The sequence below is a fragment of the Tamandua tetradactyla genome, chromosome 3 (genome assembly GCF_023851605.1).
Source record: "Tamandua tetradactyla isolate mTamTet1 chromosome 3, mTamTet1.pri, whole genome shotgun sequence".
Taxonomy (NCBI): domain Eukaryota; kingdom Metazoa; phylum Chordata; class Mammalia; order Pilosa; family Myrmecophagidae; genus Tamandua; species Tamandua tetradactyla.
The window spans coordinates 69,510,118-69,526,846 of NC_135329.1; the positions used below are offsets into that span (position 1 = coordinate 69,510,118).

The following is a 16,729-nucleotide window of genomic DNA, read 5'->3' on the forward strand; positions in this document are numbered from 1 at the left end:
AGTCTTCCTTTCTACACTCTTCTCCAAAATTCTCTTTTCTGTCTTTTTGTACCTGTCTCTAGTACTCCCTTTAGTATTTCTTGCAGAGCTGGTTTCTTGGTCACAAATTCTCTCAGTGGTTTTTTATCTATGAACGTTTTAATTTTGCCCTCATTTTTGAAGGACAATTTTGCTGGATATAGAATTCTTGGTTGGCAGTTTTTCTCTTTTAGTAATTTAAATATATCATCCCACTGTCTTCTCGCCGTCATGGTTTCTGCTGAGAAATCTATGTATAGTCTTATTGGGCTTCCCTTGTAGGTGTTGGATTGCTTTTCTCTTCTTGCTTCCAAGATTCTCTCTTTCTATTTGACCTCTGACATTCTGATTAGTTAGTGTCTTGGAGCACATCTATTTGGATCTATTCTCTTTGGGGTACGCTGCACTTCTTGGATCTGTAATTTATATATTTGTGCGCTTCATACTGTCATTCAATTCCCTGAGTTCCTGCTCATATTTTCCCATTTTTTTTCCTATATTTTCTTTTGCTGGTCGAATTTCAGATGTTTCGTCCTCCAGTTCACTAATCCTATCTTCTGTGCCTCGAAATCTAACATTGTAAGTTTCCATTATTTTTTCATCTCTTCTACTGTGCCTTTCATTCCCATAAGTTTTGTGATTTGTTTTTTCAGACTTTTGATTTCTTCTTTTTGTTCATTCCTTGCCTTCTTTATATCCTCCCTCAGTTCACTGATTTGGTTTCTGATGAGGTTTTCCATATCTGTTAGTACATTCTGAAATCACTGTTTCAACTCCTGCATCTCATTTGAATTGTTGGTGTTCCCCTGACTGGGCCATAGCTTCAATTTTCCTAGTGTGATTTGTTATTTTTTGCTGGAGTCTCAGCATTTCATTACCTTAACTGATTTATTCTGTAGATTGTTTTTACTTCTTTTACCTAGGGTTTTCTTGCTGGATGAATTTTTTGTCTGTCTATTCTTTCACATTCAGTTCAGCTTTTCCTGGACCTTTAGCTTAGGTTTTGTTTAACAGAGGAGAATTTTTCAGTTCTTCATTTCTTGTTTCTTGCCCTGCCTGTAGGGTGCCTTTTTCCCCCCAGCCTCAGGAGGGTCTACTTACGTATTATAGACCCCAGCTGGATTTTCCCAGACCAAACTGGCCTCCTGTCAGGATGAAAGAATCACCTGTATCAGTTTTCCTTGTGGGTGAGACCCAACAGGTTGAAAGACTTTCCTGTGAAGTCTCTGGACTCTGTTTTTCTTATCCTGCCCAGTATGAGGCACTTGTCTGCCTGCACATCCCACTGGCACAAGGTGATGCGGTACCTTTAACTTTGGAAGACTCTCCTTGCTGGAGGCGTGGTGGAGACAGAGGAGAGGTTGTAGGCTGGTTTTAATGGCTTCAAATTACTAAGCTCTAGTGTCTGAATTTCTTAAAGGAGGGATTCCACCTAAGTTGGAATTCACCCCTCCCCTGGGGAAGGCACAGGCTCCAGGCAAGCCTTCAAATAAGCTTGTTTCTGCCTATGCCTGGGGCAGTTGCAGCCTGAGAGGTTCTGGCATTGTATCCAAAGGCAGTCAAGACTTCGTAGAAACACAGCCACAAAAACCTGTTTCTTTTTTTTTTTTCTTTTTCTGTCAGCCCTGCCCCCTTGGCGCCAGGGCAGAAATGAGTGACCTCCAGTTTGACCAGGTTCACCTGAGCTGGGAGCCTATTTTTAGCAGTCAGAATTTGTGAATTAATTCCATAATTGGCATTTGGTTGCGCTCAGCCCCTGCTACTGGTAAAGTCCCTTTCCTTTCCCCTCTGGGAAGCAGCCTGTGGGGGAGGTGCGCCGGCCACGGCAGCTTGGGGAACTCACGGTTCTGGGGGGACTCGCAGCTGGTCCTGCTGGTCCAGACTGGGATATGCTGTGTGTCTGGTCACTGACGTGGCCCCAGGAGCTGTTCTGTACTGTTACTGGTTATTTAGTAGCTGTTCTGGAGGACGAACTAGATCGCGCATCTTACTAAGCTGCCATCTTGGCCGGAAACCTCTAACTTTTGCTTATATCCTAATTTTATTATCATCTGTCTCCCACATTAGACTGTAAGTTTCAAGCCAACTAGGTGTCTGCTTTTGTATCCCATGAGAATCCTCATGTCTAACACTGTACCTGGAACACAAGTGATTTCTCATAAAAGCATGTGGATGGATGAATGAAAACTAGTGTCTAGCTTAGGAATACTGCTAATGAAAAGCAAAAATTAATTGGCTATTGTTAGAATCACAGATGTCTAAGGAGAGAACTCGCATGATACTAGTCCTCCACAGCTGAAAAGAAAATTTTAAATTGTACTTTATAACTTCAACTTTAAGACTTTTAAAATAGTCTTTGAAAAGAGAGAAGAGGAAATAAACTTGCATGTGAACTGTGTACTTACCCGCTGTCAGTGAACAGGAATTCTAAGTGGGTCATAAAAACTTCCCAATGGGGGACACCATAACGCTGTGCCAGAGAAAGAGCAATGCTGTAGACATTCTCCTCCAGGGTTCTTCAAGATGAAGAACATGGTCACATGGAAGGAGAGAAGAGAAGCACAGGACATCCGTTAGCACAGAAAACGCTCATTAGGCCTGCTCCCAAGCTCAGTCAGCACAGGCCATAATAGGACATTGAACACTCATCCAGGAAAAGCATTTTCAAGGAATGGCAATGCTCCTTTATTGTGCTGCGTTCAATTTACCAGGGTATTGCCTAGACCAGTGCTTCTCACCAAGGATAATTTTAACTCCCAAGGGACATTCGGTAATTTTAGGAAACCTTTTTGATCATCACAACCAGGGGGATGGAGAAGAGAGCTACAGGCTTCTAGAGGGGCTGGGGATAGTGTTTAGAGACAGGAATGCTACTGAACATTCCATAAGGAACAGGACCATCTCCCCAAAAAAGAATTATCCTATTTAAAATGTCAGTAGCGTTAAGATAAAAAATTCTGGTCTCCACTCTAGAACTTACAGTTAATAAAAACAGTATAAAAGATATGTATGACAAAATATTTAAGAAAGCAGTTAAGCATTCAATGAACTTTTATGTTTTCTACATAAACCAGGTATCATGCTAGTTTCTTAGGAGATAGAAACAAATTTAAAAAATTCCTGATCAACAGATAGAGTAAGGGAAGGTGCCCTATTAAATACAAATGGTGAGAGTATTAAAAGAGAACACTACAGAGTCGTATGGGAATATAGATGAGAAAGGAACTAATCTGAGCTAAAGGTTGAAGGCTAAATAAGTATTAACTAGAGAGAGGTTGTAAAGAGGGAGAAGAGATGAGGTTCTGAGAGCCAAGGAGAATAAAAGGAGGTTACAACTAGGAATGCAAAGGGCTGTCAAGCCTGCTAAGGGACCGCCACTTTACTACAGAGGCCAGGGAAAGCCAATGGAATGGGATCACCAGAACTGAGAGTCTCTAGGCATGAGAGGAAGTCCACGAAAATACTAAGGAGTGCCCATACTGGGGTACATAAGAAGTAACCACAGAGAGAGGGGCAAGATGGCAGCTTAGAGAGGTGTAAAGTTTATTTCATCCTCCAGAGGAACTACTAAATAGCAAGGAACAGTACAGAACAACTGCTGGGCCATATCAGTGACCAGACACACAGCGTAAACCAGTCTAGATCAGCTGAGATCCCACTCACAACTGCTAGGTTCCCCAAGCTGTGGAGGCTGGCGCCCTTCCCCCACGAGCATGGCAGCCTGGTACCCACAAAGCAAACAGACTTTATTAGCAGAAAAGGCTTGCCTTACCCAAGCTCCAACTGCAGAATTAATTACAAATTCTCACTATGAAAATAGGCCCCAGCTCAGATAAACCTAGAATAAAAGATAAAGGTACTAGGAGTTTCTGCCCCTGCAGAGAGAGGGAGGGGCTGATTGACAACAAAACATAACGAAAACAGAGGCTTTTTGAATCACATAGCACAAAATATTTGAAAAGGTGTGGGCCCTAAAAAGGGGGGGGGAGGGCACATAGACCCTGGAGATACATAGAGCGATGTACCAACTTAGCCCTTGATTGACAAAACAAAAGTAGCAGGGGTGGTGCATTTTTTGCTTATTTTGTGTGTGTGAGCTTTGACCCGACTACTTAACAGCTCACTAGATACAACTGCAGGGATTTTCAGTCTCCAGCACTGCCCCAGGCAAGGGTGGAATTAAGCTTGTCTGAAAAACAAAGTAACTAGCCAGGTGAAAGGAGTTAAATCACTAAAGGCTGTACACCTTCCTCAAGAGAAAGGTGAGACCCAGCTCAAGTGGAATTCCTCCCTCAAGGAATTCAGGCCTCAGAGACTGGAAAACTGAAGCAATTAATACCAGCCTACAATCTCACCTTTGTCTCAACCATGCCTCAGCAGGGAGAGTCTGCTGAAGTTAAAAGCACCACATCATTTTACCCTGGAAGGAAGCCAGCCACAGACAAGCACCAGATACTAGGCAGGATAGGAAAAACACAGTGTCAAGAGGCTTCACAGGAAAGTCTGTCACCTGCTGGGAAAAAATAATGCAGGTGACTCTTTCTTCCTGAAAGAAGGTCAGTCCGGCCTGGGAAAATCTGACTGGGGTCTATAATATCTGAAGACACCCTCCTCAAAAAACAAAGCTCCAAAAATGCAGAGCAAGAACTGAAAAATTCTAACCAGTTAAACAGAACCTATGCTACGGTATAGAATGAGTTGAACTGAATGTAAGAGAACAGACAGCAAACAAAGACACAGAGGAAGAAAATCCTAGGTAAAAGATGGAAAACAACTTCCAGAATAAATAATAAAGGAAATCAAATGCCTAGACACCAGCAAAAAAAAATAACAAATCATACTTGGAAGATTGAAGATACGGCCCAATCAAAGGAACAAATCAACAATTCAAATGAAAAACAGAACTTGAAACAACTAATTTAGGATGTTCGAACAATCACGGAAAATCTCATCAAAATTCAAAATGAGTTGAGGAAGGATATAAAGAAGGCATTGGGTGAACAAAAAGAAGAAATTAAAAGTTTGAAAAAACAAATTACAGAACTTATGTGAATGAAAGGCTCAGTAGAAGAAATGAAAAAATGCAATGGAAACCAACAATGATATATTTGTAGAGGCAGAAGAAAGGATTAGTGAACTACAGGACTGGTCATTTGAAATTCAACAAGCAAAAGAAAATATAGGGAAAAGGATGGAAAAAATATGAGTAGGGTCTCAGGGAACTGAATGACAACATGAAGCACACAAATACACATATAGTGGGTATCCCAGAAGGAAAAGAGAAGGGAAAAGGAGGAAAGTATCAATGAAAATTTACCATCTCTTATAGAGGACATAAAATTACAGATCCAAGAAGTGCAGTGTACCCCAGATAGAATAGATCAGTATAGACGTACTCCAAGACACTTACTAATCAGACTGTCAGGTGTCAAAGAGAAAGAGAGAATCTTGAAAGTAGCAAGAGAAAACAATCCATCACATACCAAGGAAGCCCAATAAGACTAGGTATGGATTTCTCAGCAGAAATCATGGAGGTGCAAAGGCAGGGGTGGATTTCTCAGTAGAAATCATGGAGGTGCAAAGCCAGGGTATGATATATTTAAGATTCTAAAAGAGAAGAATTAACAACCAACAACTCTATATCCAACAAAATTGCCCTTCAAAAATGAGGGGGAAATTAAAATATTTCCAGACAAAAAATCACCAAGAGAATTTGCAAATAAGAGACTGGCTCTGTAAGAAATACTGAAGGGAGCACTACAGGTACAAAGGAAAAGGGAAAAGAGTGAGGTATGGAGAAGAGTGTAGAAACAAAGACTATCAGTAAAGGTAAAAAAGAGAAAAAAAATTCTATATATATATAAAATACAAAAGGCAAAAATAGTAGAGGAAAGTATTGTCATTACAGTAATAACACTAAATGTCATTGGATTAAATTCTCCAATCAAAAGACACAGACTGACAGAATGAATTTGAAAACAGGACCTATCTATATGTTGTCTACAGGAGAATCATTTTGGACACAAGGATAAAAATAGGCTGAAAGTGAAAGGTTGGGAAAAGATATTTCATGCAAACAACAATCAGAAAAGAGCAGAAGTAGCTATACTAACATACAACAAATTAGACTTCAAATGTAAAACAAAAGAGATAAAGACAGACACTACAAAAGGAACAATTCAACAAAGAGTGCTCCAAAATACATGAAGCAACCACTGAAAACATTTCAGGAAGAAACAGACACTGCAACCATAATAGTCGGACACTTCAATTCCCTGTTCTCATCAACGGATACAACATCTTGACAGAGGATCAAAAAGTAAACAGAAAATTTGAACAATACAATAAGTGAACTAGACTTAACAGACATTTACAGAACACAACACCCCACAACTAGCAGGATACACCTTTTTCTCAAGCGGTCATGGATAATTCTCAAGGATATAGACCATATGCTGGGTCACAAAGCAAGTCTCAATTTTAAACACAAAACGTCTGAAATAATAGAAAACAGTTTCTTGGATCACAAAGGAACAAAGTTGGAAATCAATAACAGACAGAGGGCCAGAAAATCCACAAATAAATGGAAGCTAAGCCACACACTCTTAAACAACCAGTGAGTCATGGGAGAAATTACAAGAGAAATTGGTAAATACCTTTAAGAAATGAAAATGGAAACATAATATATCAAAATTTACCAGATGCAGCAAAAGCAGTGGTAAGAGGGAAATTTACTTAAATTTACTTAAATGCCAATATCAAAAAGGAAGAAAGAGCAAAAATCAAGGAATTAACTGTTCATTTGGAAGAACCAGAGAAAGAACAGCAAACTAACCGCAAAGCAAACAAAAAGAAAAAAAAAATAACAAGGATTAGAGTGGAAATAAACGAAATTGAGAACATGAAAACAACAGAGAAAAATCAATAAAACCAGAAGTTGCTTTTTTTTGAGAAAAGCAATAAAACTGATAGACACTAAGCAAGGTTGACAAAAAGAAAAAGAGAGAGGAGGCAAATAAATAAAATCAGAAATGGAAGAGGAGGCATAGCCATTAGTCCTGCAGAAATAAAGGAGGTAATGAGAGGATACAATAAGTAACTGTATGCTAATAAACTAGGCAATGTAGATGAAATGGACAACTTCCTAGAAAGGTGTGAACAACCAACATTGACTCAACAAGAAACAGACGACCTCAACAAATCAATCACAAGTGAAGAAACTGAATTAGTCATCAAGAAGCACCCAAAAAAGAAAAGTCCTGGACCAGATGGCTTCACATGTGAATTCTACCAAACATTCAAGAAAGAATTAGTACCAATCTTGTTCAAAGTTTTCAAAAAAATTGAAGAGGACGAAGGCTACCTAACTCATTCTATTGAACCCAATATGACCCTCATACCAAAGCCAGACAAAGATACTACAAGAAAAGAAAATTACAGACCAATCTCTCTAATGAAGATACATGCAAAAATCCTCAAGAAAGTACTTGAAAAGTGAATCCAGCAGCACAATAAAATAATTATATACCATGACCAAGTGAGATATATTCCAGGTATGCAAGGATGGTTCAAAATAAGAAAATCAATTAACGTAATGCATCATATCAACAAATCAAGGCAGAAAAACCACATGATCATCTCCATTGATGCAGAAAAGGCATTTGACAAAATTCAACATACTTTCTTGATGAAAACAATTCAAAGGATAGGAATAGAAGGGAACATCCTCAACATGATGAAGAGAGTCTATAAAAAATCTACAGTTAACATCATCCTCAATGAGGAAAGACTGAAAGCTCTCCCACTAAGATCAGGAACAAGGAAAGGTGGTCCACTGTAATCACTGTTAGTCAACATTGTGCTGGAAGTTCTAGGGAGAGCAATTAGACAAGAAAAAAGAAATACAAGACATCAAAGTTGGAAAGGAAAAGTCAGACTCTCACTGTTTGCAGATGACATGATACCATATGTCGAAAACCCAGAAATATCCACAGCAAAACTATTAGAACTGATAAATGAGTACAGCAAAGTGGCAGGTTACAAGATCAAGACTCAAAAATTTGTAGTGTTTCTATACACTAGCAATGAATGAGCACTCTGAGGGGGAAATTAAGAAAAAAATTCAATTTTCAATTGCAACCAAAAGAATAAAATATTAAGGAATAAATTTAACTAAGGATACAAAAGACCTATATGAAGAAAATGCTAAAAGAAATCACAGAAGACCTAAATAAATGGAAGGGCCATGTTTATGGATTGGAAGATTAAATATAGTTAAGATGTCAATTCTACCTAAATTGATTTATAGATTCAATGCAATACCAATTAAAATCCCAAAAACTTACTTGGCAGAAATAGAAAAACCAATAACCAAATTTGTTTAGAAGGACAGGGTGCCCCAAACAGCTAAAATATATCCTGAGAAAGAAAAATGAAAAGGGAGGTCTCACACTACCTGACTTTAAAGCATATTATGGAACTTCAATGGTCAAAACAGGATGGTACTGGTATAAAGATAGATATACTGACCAATGGAATAGAATAGTGCTCAGACGTAGACCATTCAGAGGTAGACCCTCTCATCTACTGACAACTGATCTATGATAAAGCAGTCAAGCCAACTCACCTGGGACAGAGCAACCTCTTCAATAAATCAGGCTTGGAAAACTGGATTCCATATACAAAAGAATGAAAGAGGATCCATATCTCACACCCTATACAAAAATTAACTCAAAATGGATCAAAGACCTAAACTTTAGAGCTAAAACCATACAACTTTTAGAAGAAAATGTAGGGTAATATAACACTTGTAATAGGAGGCAGTTTCCTAGATCTTATACCCTAGGCATGAGGACTGAAGAAAGAAATAGATAAATGGGAACTCCTCAATATTAAACACTTTAAAGTGCAAGGGTAGTTCAGTGGTAGAATTCTCACCTGCCATGCAGGAGACTGGGGTTCGATTTCTGGTCTACACACTTTCACGAAAAAAACAAACAAACAAATGAAATTTCAACAAATGATGCTGCAATAATTTGATACTCACATGGAAAAATAATGAAGTGTGACCCCACCATATAGCATATTAAAAAAACACTTAAGAGAAAAAACAACATTAAACACTCTTGTGCATAAAAAAACTTTGCCAAGAAAGTAAAAAGGCTGCCTATGCAATGAGAGACAATATTTGGAAACCACATATCAGATAAGGCTTTAGTATCCATAATATATAAAGAGATCCTGCAGCTTAACCAAAAGACAAACAACCCAATTAAAAAAATGGGCAAAAGACATGAACAGACACTTCTCAGAAGAGGAAGTATAAATGTCTAAAAGGCACATGGAAAGGTGCTCAATTTCACTGGCCTTTAGGGAAATGCAAACCAAAACCAGAATGAGATGTTATCTCACACCCACTAGAATGGCCATCATCAAAAAAACAAAATGTCAAGTGATGGGGAGGATTTGGAGAAAGAGGCACATTTATCTACTGTTGGTGGGAACATAAAATAGCGCAACCCCTGTGGAAGGCAGTTTGGCGGTTCCTCGGGAAGTTAAGTACAGAATTGCCATATGATCCAGCAATCCCATTGCTAGGTATCTACTCAGAGGACATGAGAACAAGGACACAAATGGACAGTGCACACCAATGTTTCTAGCAGCATTGTTTACAATTGCCAAGAGATGGAAACAGCCCAAATGTTCATCAATGGATGAGTGGCTAAACAAGCTGTGGTATATACGTATGATGGTGTATTACACAGCTGTTTAAGACACAATAAAGTCATGAAGCATGTAACAACATGGATGGAACTTGAGGACATTAAGCTGAGTGAAATTAGCCAGAAACAAAAGGACAACTACTGTATGGTCTCACTGACGTAAACGAACATTAATGAGTGAACATGGAGAACTTAAGTTAAGAATGTAGGTTATAATGGGAGACAATATTTGGAAATGACATATCAGATAAAGGTCTAGTATCCAGAATTTATAAAGAGATTGTTCAACTCAACAACAAAAAGACAGCCAACCCAATTACAAAATGGGAAAAAGACTTGAACAGACACCTCTCAGAAGAGGAAATACAAATGGCCAAAAGGCACATGAAGAGATGCTCAATGTCCCTGGCCATTAGAGAAATGCAAATCAAAACCACAATGAGATATCATCTCACACCCACCAGAATGGCCATTATCAGCAAAACAGAAAATGACAAGTGCTGGAGAGGATGTGGAGAAAGAGGCACACTTATCCACTGTTGGTGGGAATGTCAAATGGTGCAACCACTGTGGAAGGCAGTTTGGCGGTTCCTCAAAAAGCTGAATATAGAATTGCCATACGACCCAGCAATACCATTGCTGGGAATATACTCAAAGGACTTAAGGGCAAAGACACAAACGGACATTTGCACACCAATGTTTATAGCAGCGTTATTTACAATTGCAAAGAGAAGGAAACAGCCGAAATCTCCATCAACAGAAGAGTGGCTAAACAAACTGTGGTATATACATACGATGGAATATTATGCAGCTTTAAGACAGAATAAACTTATGAAGCATGTAATAACATGGATGGACCTAGAGAACGTTATGCTGAGTGAGACTAGCCAAAAACTAAAGGACAAATACTGTATGGTCCCACTGACGTGAACTGACATTAGAGAATAAACTTGGAATATGTCATTGGTAACAGAGACCGTCAGGAGTTAGAAATAGGGTAAGATAATGGGTAACTGGAGCTGAAGGGATACAGACTGTGCAACAGGACTAGATACAAAAACTCAAAACTGGACAGCACAATAATACCTAATTGTAAATAATCATGTTAAAACACTGAATGAAGCTGCATCTGAGCTATAAAAAAAAAGAAAAAAAAAGAATGTAGGTTATCAGGAAATAGATACAGGGTAGAAATTGGGCAACTGGTGCTGAAGGAATACAGATTGTACAATCAGACTGCAAACATTCAAATATGGATAGCATAATACTACATGATTGTAGCACAATAATGTAAGTATACCAAATGAAGCTGAGTTTGAGTGTGGTTGAGGAAGAAGGGCCGGAGGCATGTATGACACCAGAAGGTAGGATAGTGAATAAAGACTGAGATAGTATAACTTAGGAATTCCTAAGTGAACAAAGATGGTGATTAAATGTACAAATTAAAAAACGTTTTTGCAGGAGGAAGAACAGGAATGTCAGTTTTGCAGGGTGTTGAAAACAGATGCTATATGGGATAAAGTACAATCAATGTAAGCTAAGTTCTACAGTCAACAATAACATCGTAATATGCTTCCACTGAAAATAACAAAACTAAATGTCAACATGTAGTGGCGGGAGATGTTAGGAAAGGGGTATGGATTCTTTCTGAAAGAAAAGGAAATGTCTTCAGATAGAGTACGTTGGCAAAAGCATGTCTATACACTTAGGCTGGATTGTATGATCTGTGAATAAAACTACTTAAAAATAATCAGAGAGAAACAAGTGCTAGAGAAAATGTGGAGAAAGAGATGTACCTATTGGTCACCTGTAGGGAAATGAGAGGTGCAGCCCCTTGGAGAGCAGTGTGGTGGTTCCACAGGAGGCTAGGGATGGGTTTGCCGTATGATCCTGACATCCCGGTGCTCAGTACATACCTGGAGTAACTGAGTGTGGTTCATTAAGTTGAAGGGACTAATGGACATTTGCACACTGGTGTTTCTGGTGGCAGTAATCATGATCCATAATGATCCACAATGAATGGAGGTGACCTAAGAGTACAATGAACTACTGAGCTGCCGCAAGAAGGAATGAAGTTGTGAGGCATGCAACTAGATGAATGAATCTTAAGAGCTGTATGTTGACTGAAATGTCAGGAACAAAAATACAAATATTATCATGCCTTAATTACATGGACTAAGTATAATACAAAAATTTGGTGAACTAAAGTTAAGAGCATGGCTTGTCAGGTTGGGATCTATTGTAAAAAGATACATATATAAGCTCTTACAACAGTCACACATATTTAGGAGGTGTAACAGTTAATTCTAAATTCTGAGGTACTGATCTGTTTGTATTTAAGCTGGTCTTTCCCAGAAACTTTGGGTATTTATGTGACACCTGAGACTCAGAGTCTTAGCTTTGAGGCTATGAAAGTAAGCAGTACCCCTTACAGGAACTGTTTTTTAAAAAGTTGAAAAAATGATCAGACCTCAAGAAGAGATATGAAGGAAGCTGATCTGGATAGGACTAAGGCGTATGAGAAGACCGGGTAAAGGATGATATCATCCATATCTTAAAATTTCAACTTCTATGTGAGACTAAAGGGGGATTTGTATTTTGGGGAGGGCATTCCCTAATTTAACTTGTATGGTCGGTTTAATTGAACACCATAAGTACAGGGAATCTTGAACAGGGCATGAGATTCTGTTGGTTTCTCCAGGTTAGCGTAATTCCTCGATAAATCCGAGAGTGATTTAGACAGTGAGTAAAGAAGTATTTGCAGGGTCCCATTAGGGGAATGGGGCAAAAAAGGGAAAGAGTCAACTTCCGCATTTGGAGAAATTCTGATACTCTTGGCAAGCAATGGGAACCACCAAATCAGAAGGCCGAGCCCCCAATTTTGGGGTTCACTCCTATGAAACTTATCCCTGCAAAGAATAGGCTAAGCCTACTTAAAATTAGGCCTGAGTCACCCCTGCAGAACCTCTTTTGATGCTCAGATGTAGCCTATCTCTCTCAGCCAATACAGCAAGTGAACCTACTGCCCTCCCCACTACGTGAGACATGACTCCCAGGGGTGTAAATCTTTCCAGTAACGTGGGACAGATATCCCAGGATGAGATGGGACCCGGCAACAAGGGACTGAGAAAACCTTCTTGACCAAAAAGGGGAAGAGAAAAATGAGGCAAAATAAAGTGTCAGTGGCTGAGAGATTCCAAACAGATTCGAGAGATTATCCTGGAGGTTATTCCTATGCATTATATAGATATCCCTTTTCAGTTTAGGGTATATTTGAATGGCTAAAGGGAAGTACCTGAAACTACAGAGCTGTGTTCCAGTAGCCTTGTTTCTTGAAGATGATTGTATAATGTTTACAATGTGATTGTGTGATTGTGAAAACCTTGTGTCTGATGCTCCCTTTAGGGTACGGACAGAGGAGTAAAAAATATGGATAAAAAAATAATAAACAAATAATAGGGGGAACAAAAGTTAAAATGTATTGGGTAGATGGCAATACTAGTGGTCAATGAGAGGGAAGGATAAGGGGTATGGGATATATGAGTTTTTTCTTTTTATTTCTTTTTCTGGAGTGACGCAAATGTTCTAAGAAATGATCATGGTGATGAATATACAACTATGTAATGATATCATGAGCCACTGATTATATACCACATATGGAATGCTTATATGTTAAGAATGTTTGTGTTTGTATGTTGTTTATCAATAAAAATATTAAAAAAGAGAACAAAGAGTGCCCACAGTGAGGTCATTTTGGAAAGACCATTGCTGGACTCACATTTCCCAGAATTAGAAAAACTTGAGGATGAAATTCTCATGTGGGAAAATGGTATGGGCAAAACCACAGAAATGACAATGAAATATCTATTTTTATGATTGTATTTACCTTAGCCAAAGAAACCATGACATTCATATGTTAGACTAGCCAGGGATAGGCCTTCAACAAGGCCTAGAATACTGACTGTCTAGACAAAATTTCTGTAGTAAATTTTTGGTTTTTTTTTTGTTTTTGATTCCAACAAGACATTTAAAAATGTGAAAATCATTTTTGCGCATGCAACAAAAAACAGGCTGAGGGCTAGATTAAGTTTGTCAATCCCTGCCTTAGCTCACAGTCAATTAAAAAATATTTCTTAAAGTATTTGTTGAATATCTATCTCTACATAACAGAATAGGAATTCTTTAAGGATAGGGACCATCACTAATTTATCATTTCTACACATCACCTGGCTCATTAAGTGTTTGATAAAGAAGATGTGAAGGAACCAAATCATGTTACGTCCTCTTCAAAGCTGCCCTGCCTGGCCCCCAATATGTATGACCCAGGACATAGAGACAGCAATGGACAGACATGATGCCCTTACAGAAGACAAGCGCCATTTAAACAAGCACACCCTGAGGAAATAAGTAACGGCGCCTGTGTATAAACTGAAGTAGAGCTGCAACATGGAGGTAGGCAGGGCCTTCTGGAAGCCTTGCCTACAAGACACGGACATCACATCGCAGAATTAAACCTGTGGAAACTTTGAGGCATTTTAAACAAGTCATACGAAAACTGCCATATATTTTTCTATGTAACAGATTGTGGAGATTTTTTACATACTAGGAAATACTTGAAGTAGCATATGCTAGCTGGATCCTTAGAAAAGACAAAAAATGAAGCAAAAAGTAACTGATGAAATAAGGCATATCTTGCCTTACAAACTTGTTTTCTTTACATGGGTAGGCACCGGGAATCGAACCTGGATCTCCAGCATGGCGGGCAAGAACTATAAACTGTTATTCTACATAATAACCTCTTCTAAGAAACCTTGAGCTTAGCATCAAGAATTACAAAATGCTCAAAGGAAAACCACCTGGACTTCGAATTCAGAAACTAGGTTCCACTCCTCACTCTGTGACCTGGAACAGCTCTCTAAAGCTCTCTGGTTCTAGGACTCCTCTTTTCAAAACAAGAGGAGGGTGAACCTCTGTTCATTTTCAAATTTGACATTAAACAGGCTTATGGCAATTTGAGCCTCCATGACCACAGAGGGGAAGGGAAAAAACACTCCATGTTTTTCTTTGTAATTGAGACCAGCTATAGTTTCTTCCCACCACTTTTCTTTGCTCTATTTATTGCATGTCTTATTCTAAAGAGAATTCAGGGTGTCCTCTAGTTATACAAAAAAGTCCAGGATACTCTATGATTATTACAGGGTACCATAGCTACTTTGCCACTTTCTCAAGAATTTAAACAATAATGATGCAAAAGAACAAACACCACTATCATAATCAAGACTAACTTTATGATTTTAAAGTAATTTATTAGGAAAGAGAAATAACCATTTATTGAAGGCACAATTTAACCTTAGTTTCAAAAGCTGGCACTTAAACTGAATTGCACACCAGTGCTTCCTTTCAAATGCAAAAAGCAGTGTATGGGAAGGCATACCATGTTGTAGTGATGCTGTGATGGTTTTGATGTGTGGCAGAACTAGGTTGAAATCAATTGTGGTCTTTACAAGCTATATACTTGGCCAGTAACATCCAAAAGCCTCTTTTTTTTTTTTTTCTGAGTTATAAAAGGGCAATAACATTTTATCTTATAGGGTTGTCTTTGTGGATGAAAAAAATGTTTATAAAATTAAGTTTGCAGAGCACCTAACACAATGCCTGGCCCACGGAAAGCACTTAATGAATTATGTTAAAAACAAAACACTTCTACTTAATAAGCAGTGTAGGCAAATATACCTTCTCCCTTCCTGACCTCATTTGAACTGAACTACCAAAACAGAAAACAGAGACCAGCATTAAAACCAAGGAGAATTCTCAAGCTAGAAAAGAACTCCTCCTGACGTCTCACACAGGACCTACTCTTCTTCTCAAAGGGGTAAGGACTGTTGGAGCTGGTTAGCTTCTTTTTTCTAAATGCCCGGGGCAGAGAGATGCCTTTCTTCTTCTCTTCTCTTCTCTTCTCTTTCTCTCCTGTTTTAAAGTGAAAGCTTCTCTCTCTCTATCTGCCCAGAACAGATAAGGATAACCTGAAGCCACAAAACTGAGTTTTGCTCTGGTATTAAGTCAACGATATCTAATTTTTAATATACTAAAGAAATGTTAAACTGCCACATATTCTGAAAAGTAAGATTTCCAGCCAAGAATAAAACGTATTCTTGTTTTTAAATTTCTACAATGAACTTCATGCTTTCCATCTCTGCTGGTGCACTATCACCTGTAACACGATAACAATCTTGGTATTGGGCTATCAAAATCATGGGAAACTTCATTTCCCCCCAAATCCCGATTTTTACTCTTTAAATCTGCAGGCTCAAAATGTTACCTACACCTTCTGATCCATTTAGGATGCCTCATAAATGGAAGAGTTGGTGAAAACAGGCAACCATGAATATATGTGTTCAAAAGACTATGATTAAGAGTCCTGCTACTTCAACAACTTCTTCCACGTTTAAACCCACCCCACATTAGACAAAGGTCTCTCTTACTCTGCCAAACCCAGGATCGTTTCCCTCTTGTACTGGCCGTCAGAGGTGAAGCGCTGCACATCCACACCCTTGCGGAGGCCCTGCAGGACCTGAGCCTGCGTGAGGTCCAGCAGGCGCTCATTGTAGTGGTGGAGGTACCTCACCAGGGAAGCAAGGTCCTCGGGCCAGGCCTCCTGCCCATGTCGGCTCACATGCCTGGTGACTGTCTTGATGAGCTCTTTCGGATCAGCCTGTGAAAGGTATGGGAAAAAAACATATTTTACATACATTATACAAAAATGTGTCAAAAAAAAAAAAGACTCCAACAACTGTCAGGAAAGGAGAGTAAATGACTTACTGGACACATTCGTTTATTTTTAAATTGGCCTGGGTGTAATGAAGCAACAGCAGCTCAGCCATGACTTTGGAATTATTTAACAGGGAGTCTAATGTTTAAACAGCACTAACTCGATCACTCCCAATTTCTGGGAAGACATGGTATGTACTGTAATAACAGCAAATTAGGAA

At 38.8% G+C, this 16,729-nt stretch overlaps 1 protein-coding gene across 3 annotated transcripts in view; it reads right to left on the minus strand.

Annotated features, from left to right (window-relative positions):
• The window catches only part of NBAS (NBAS subunit of NRZ tethering complex), a 585,536-nt gene that overhangs the window by 187,802 nt on the left and 381,005 nt on the right, over positions 1–16,729 (minus strand). For all 3 annotated transcript variants that reach the window (XM_077153236.1, XM_077153235.1, XM_077153237.1), the window contains 2 exons: positions 16,223–16,452; positions 2,424–2,534 (listed from right to left, as the gene is read on the minus strand). In XM_077153236.1, coding sequence (XP_077009351.1) covers positions 2,424–2,534; positions 16,223–16,452 — 341 coding nt within the window. The remainder of the gene's footprint in view (positions 1–2,423; positions 2,535–16,222; positions 16,453–16,729) is intronic.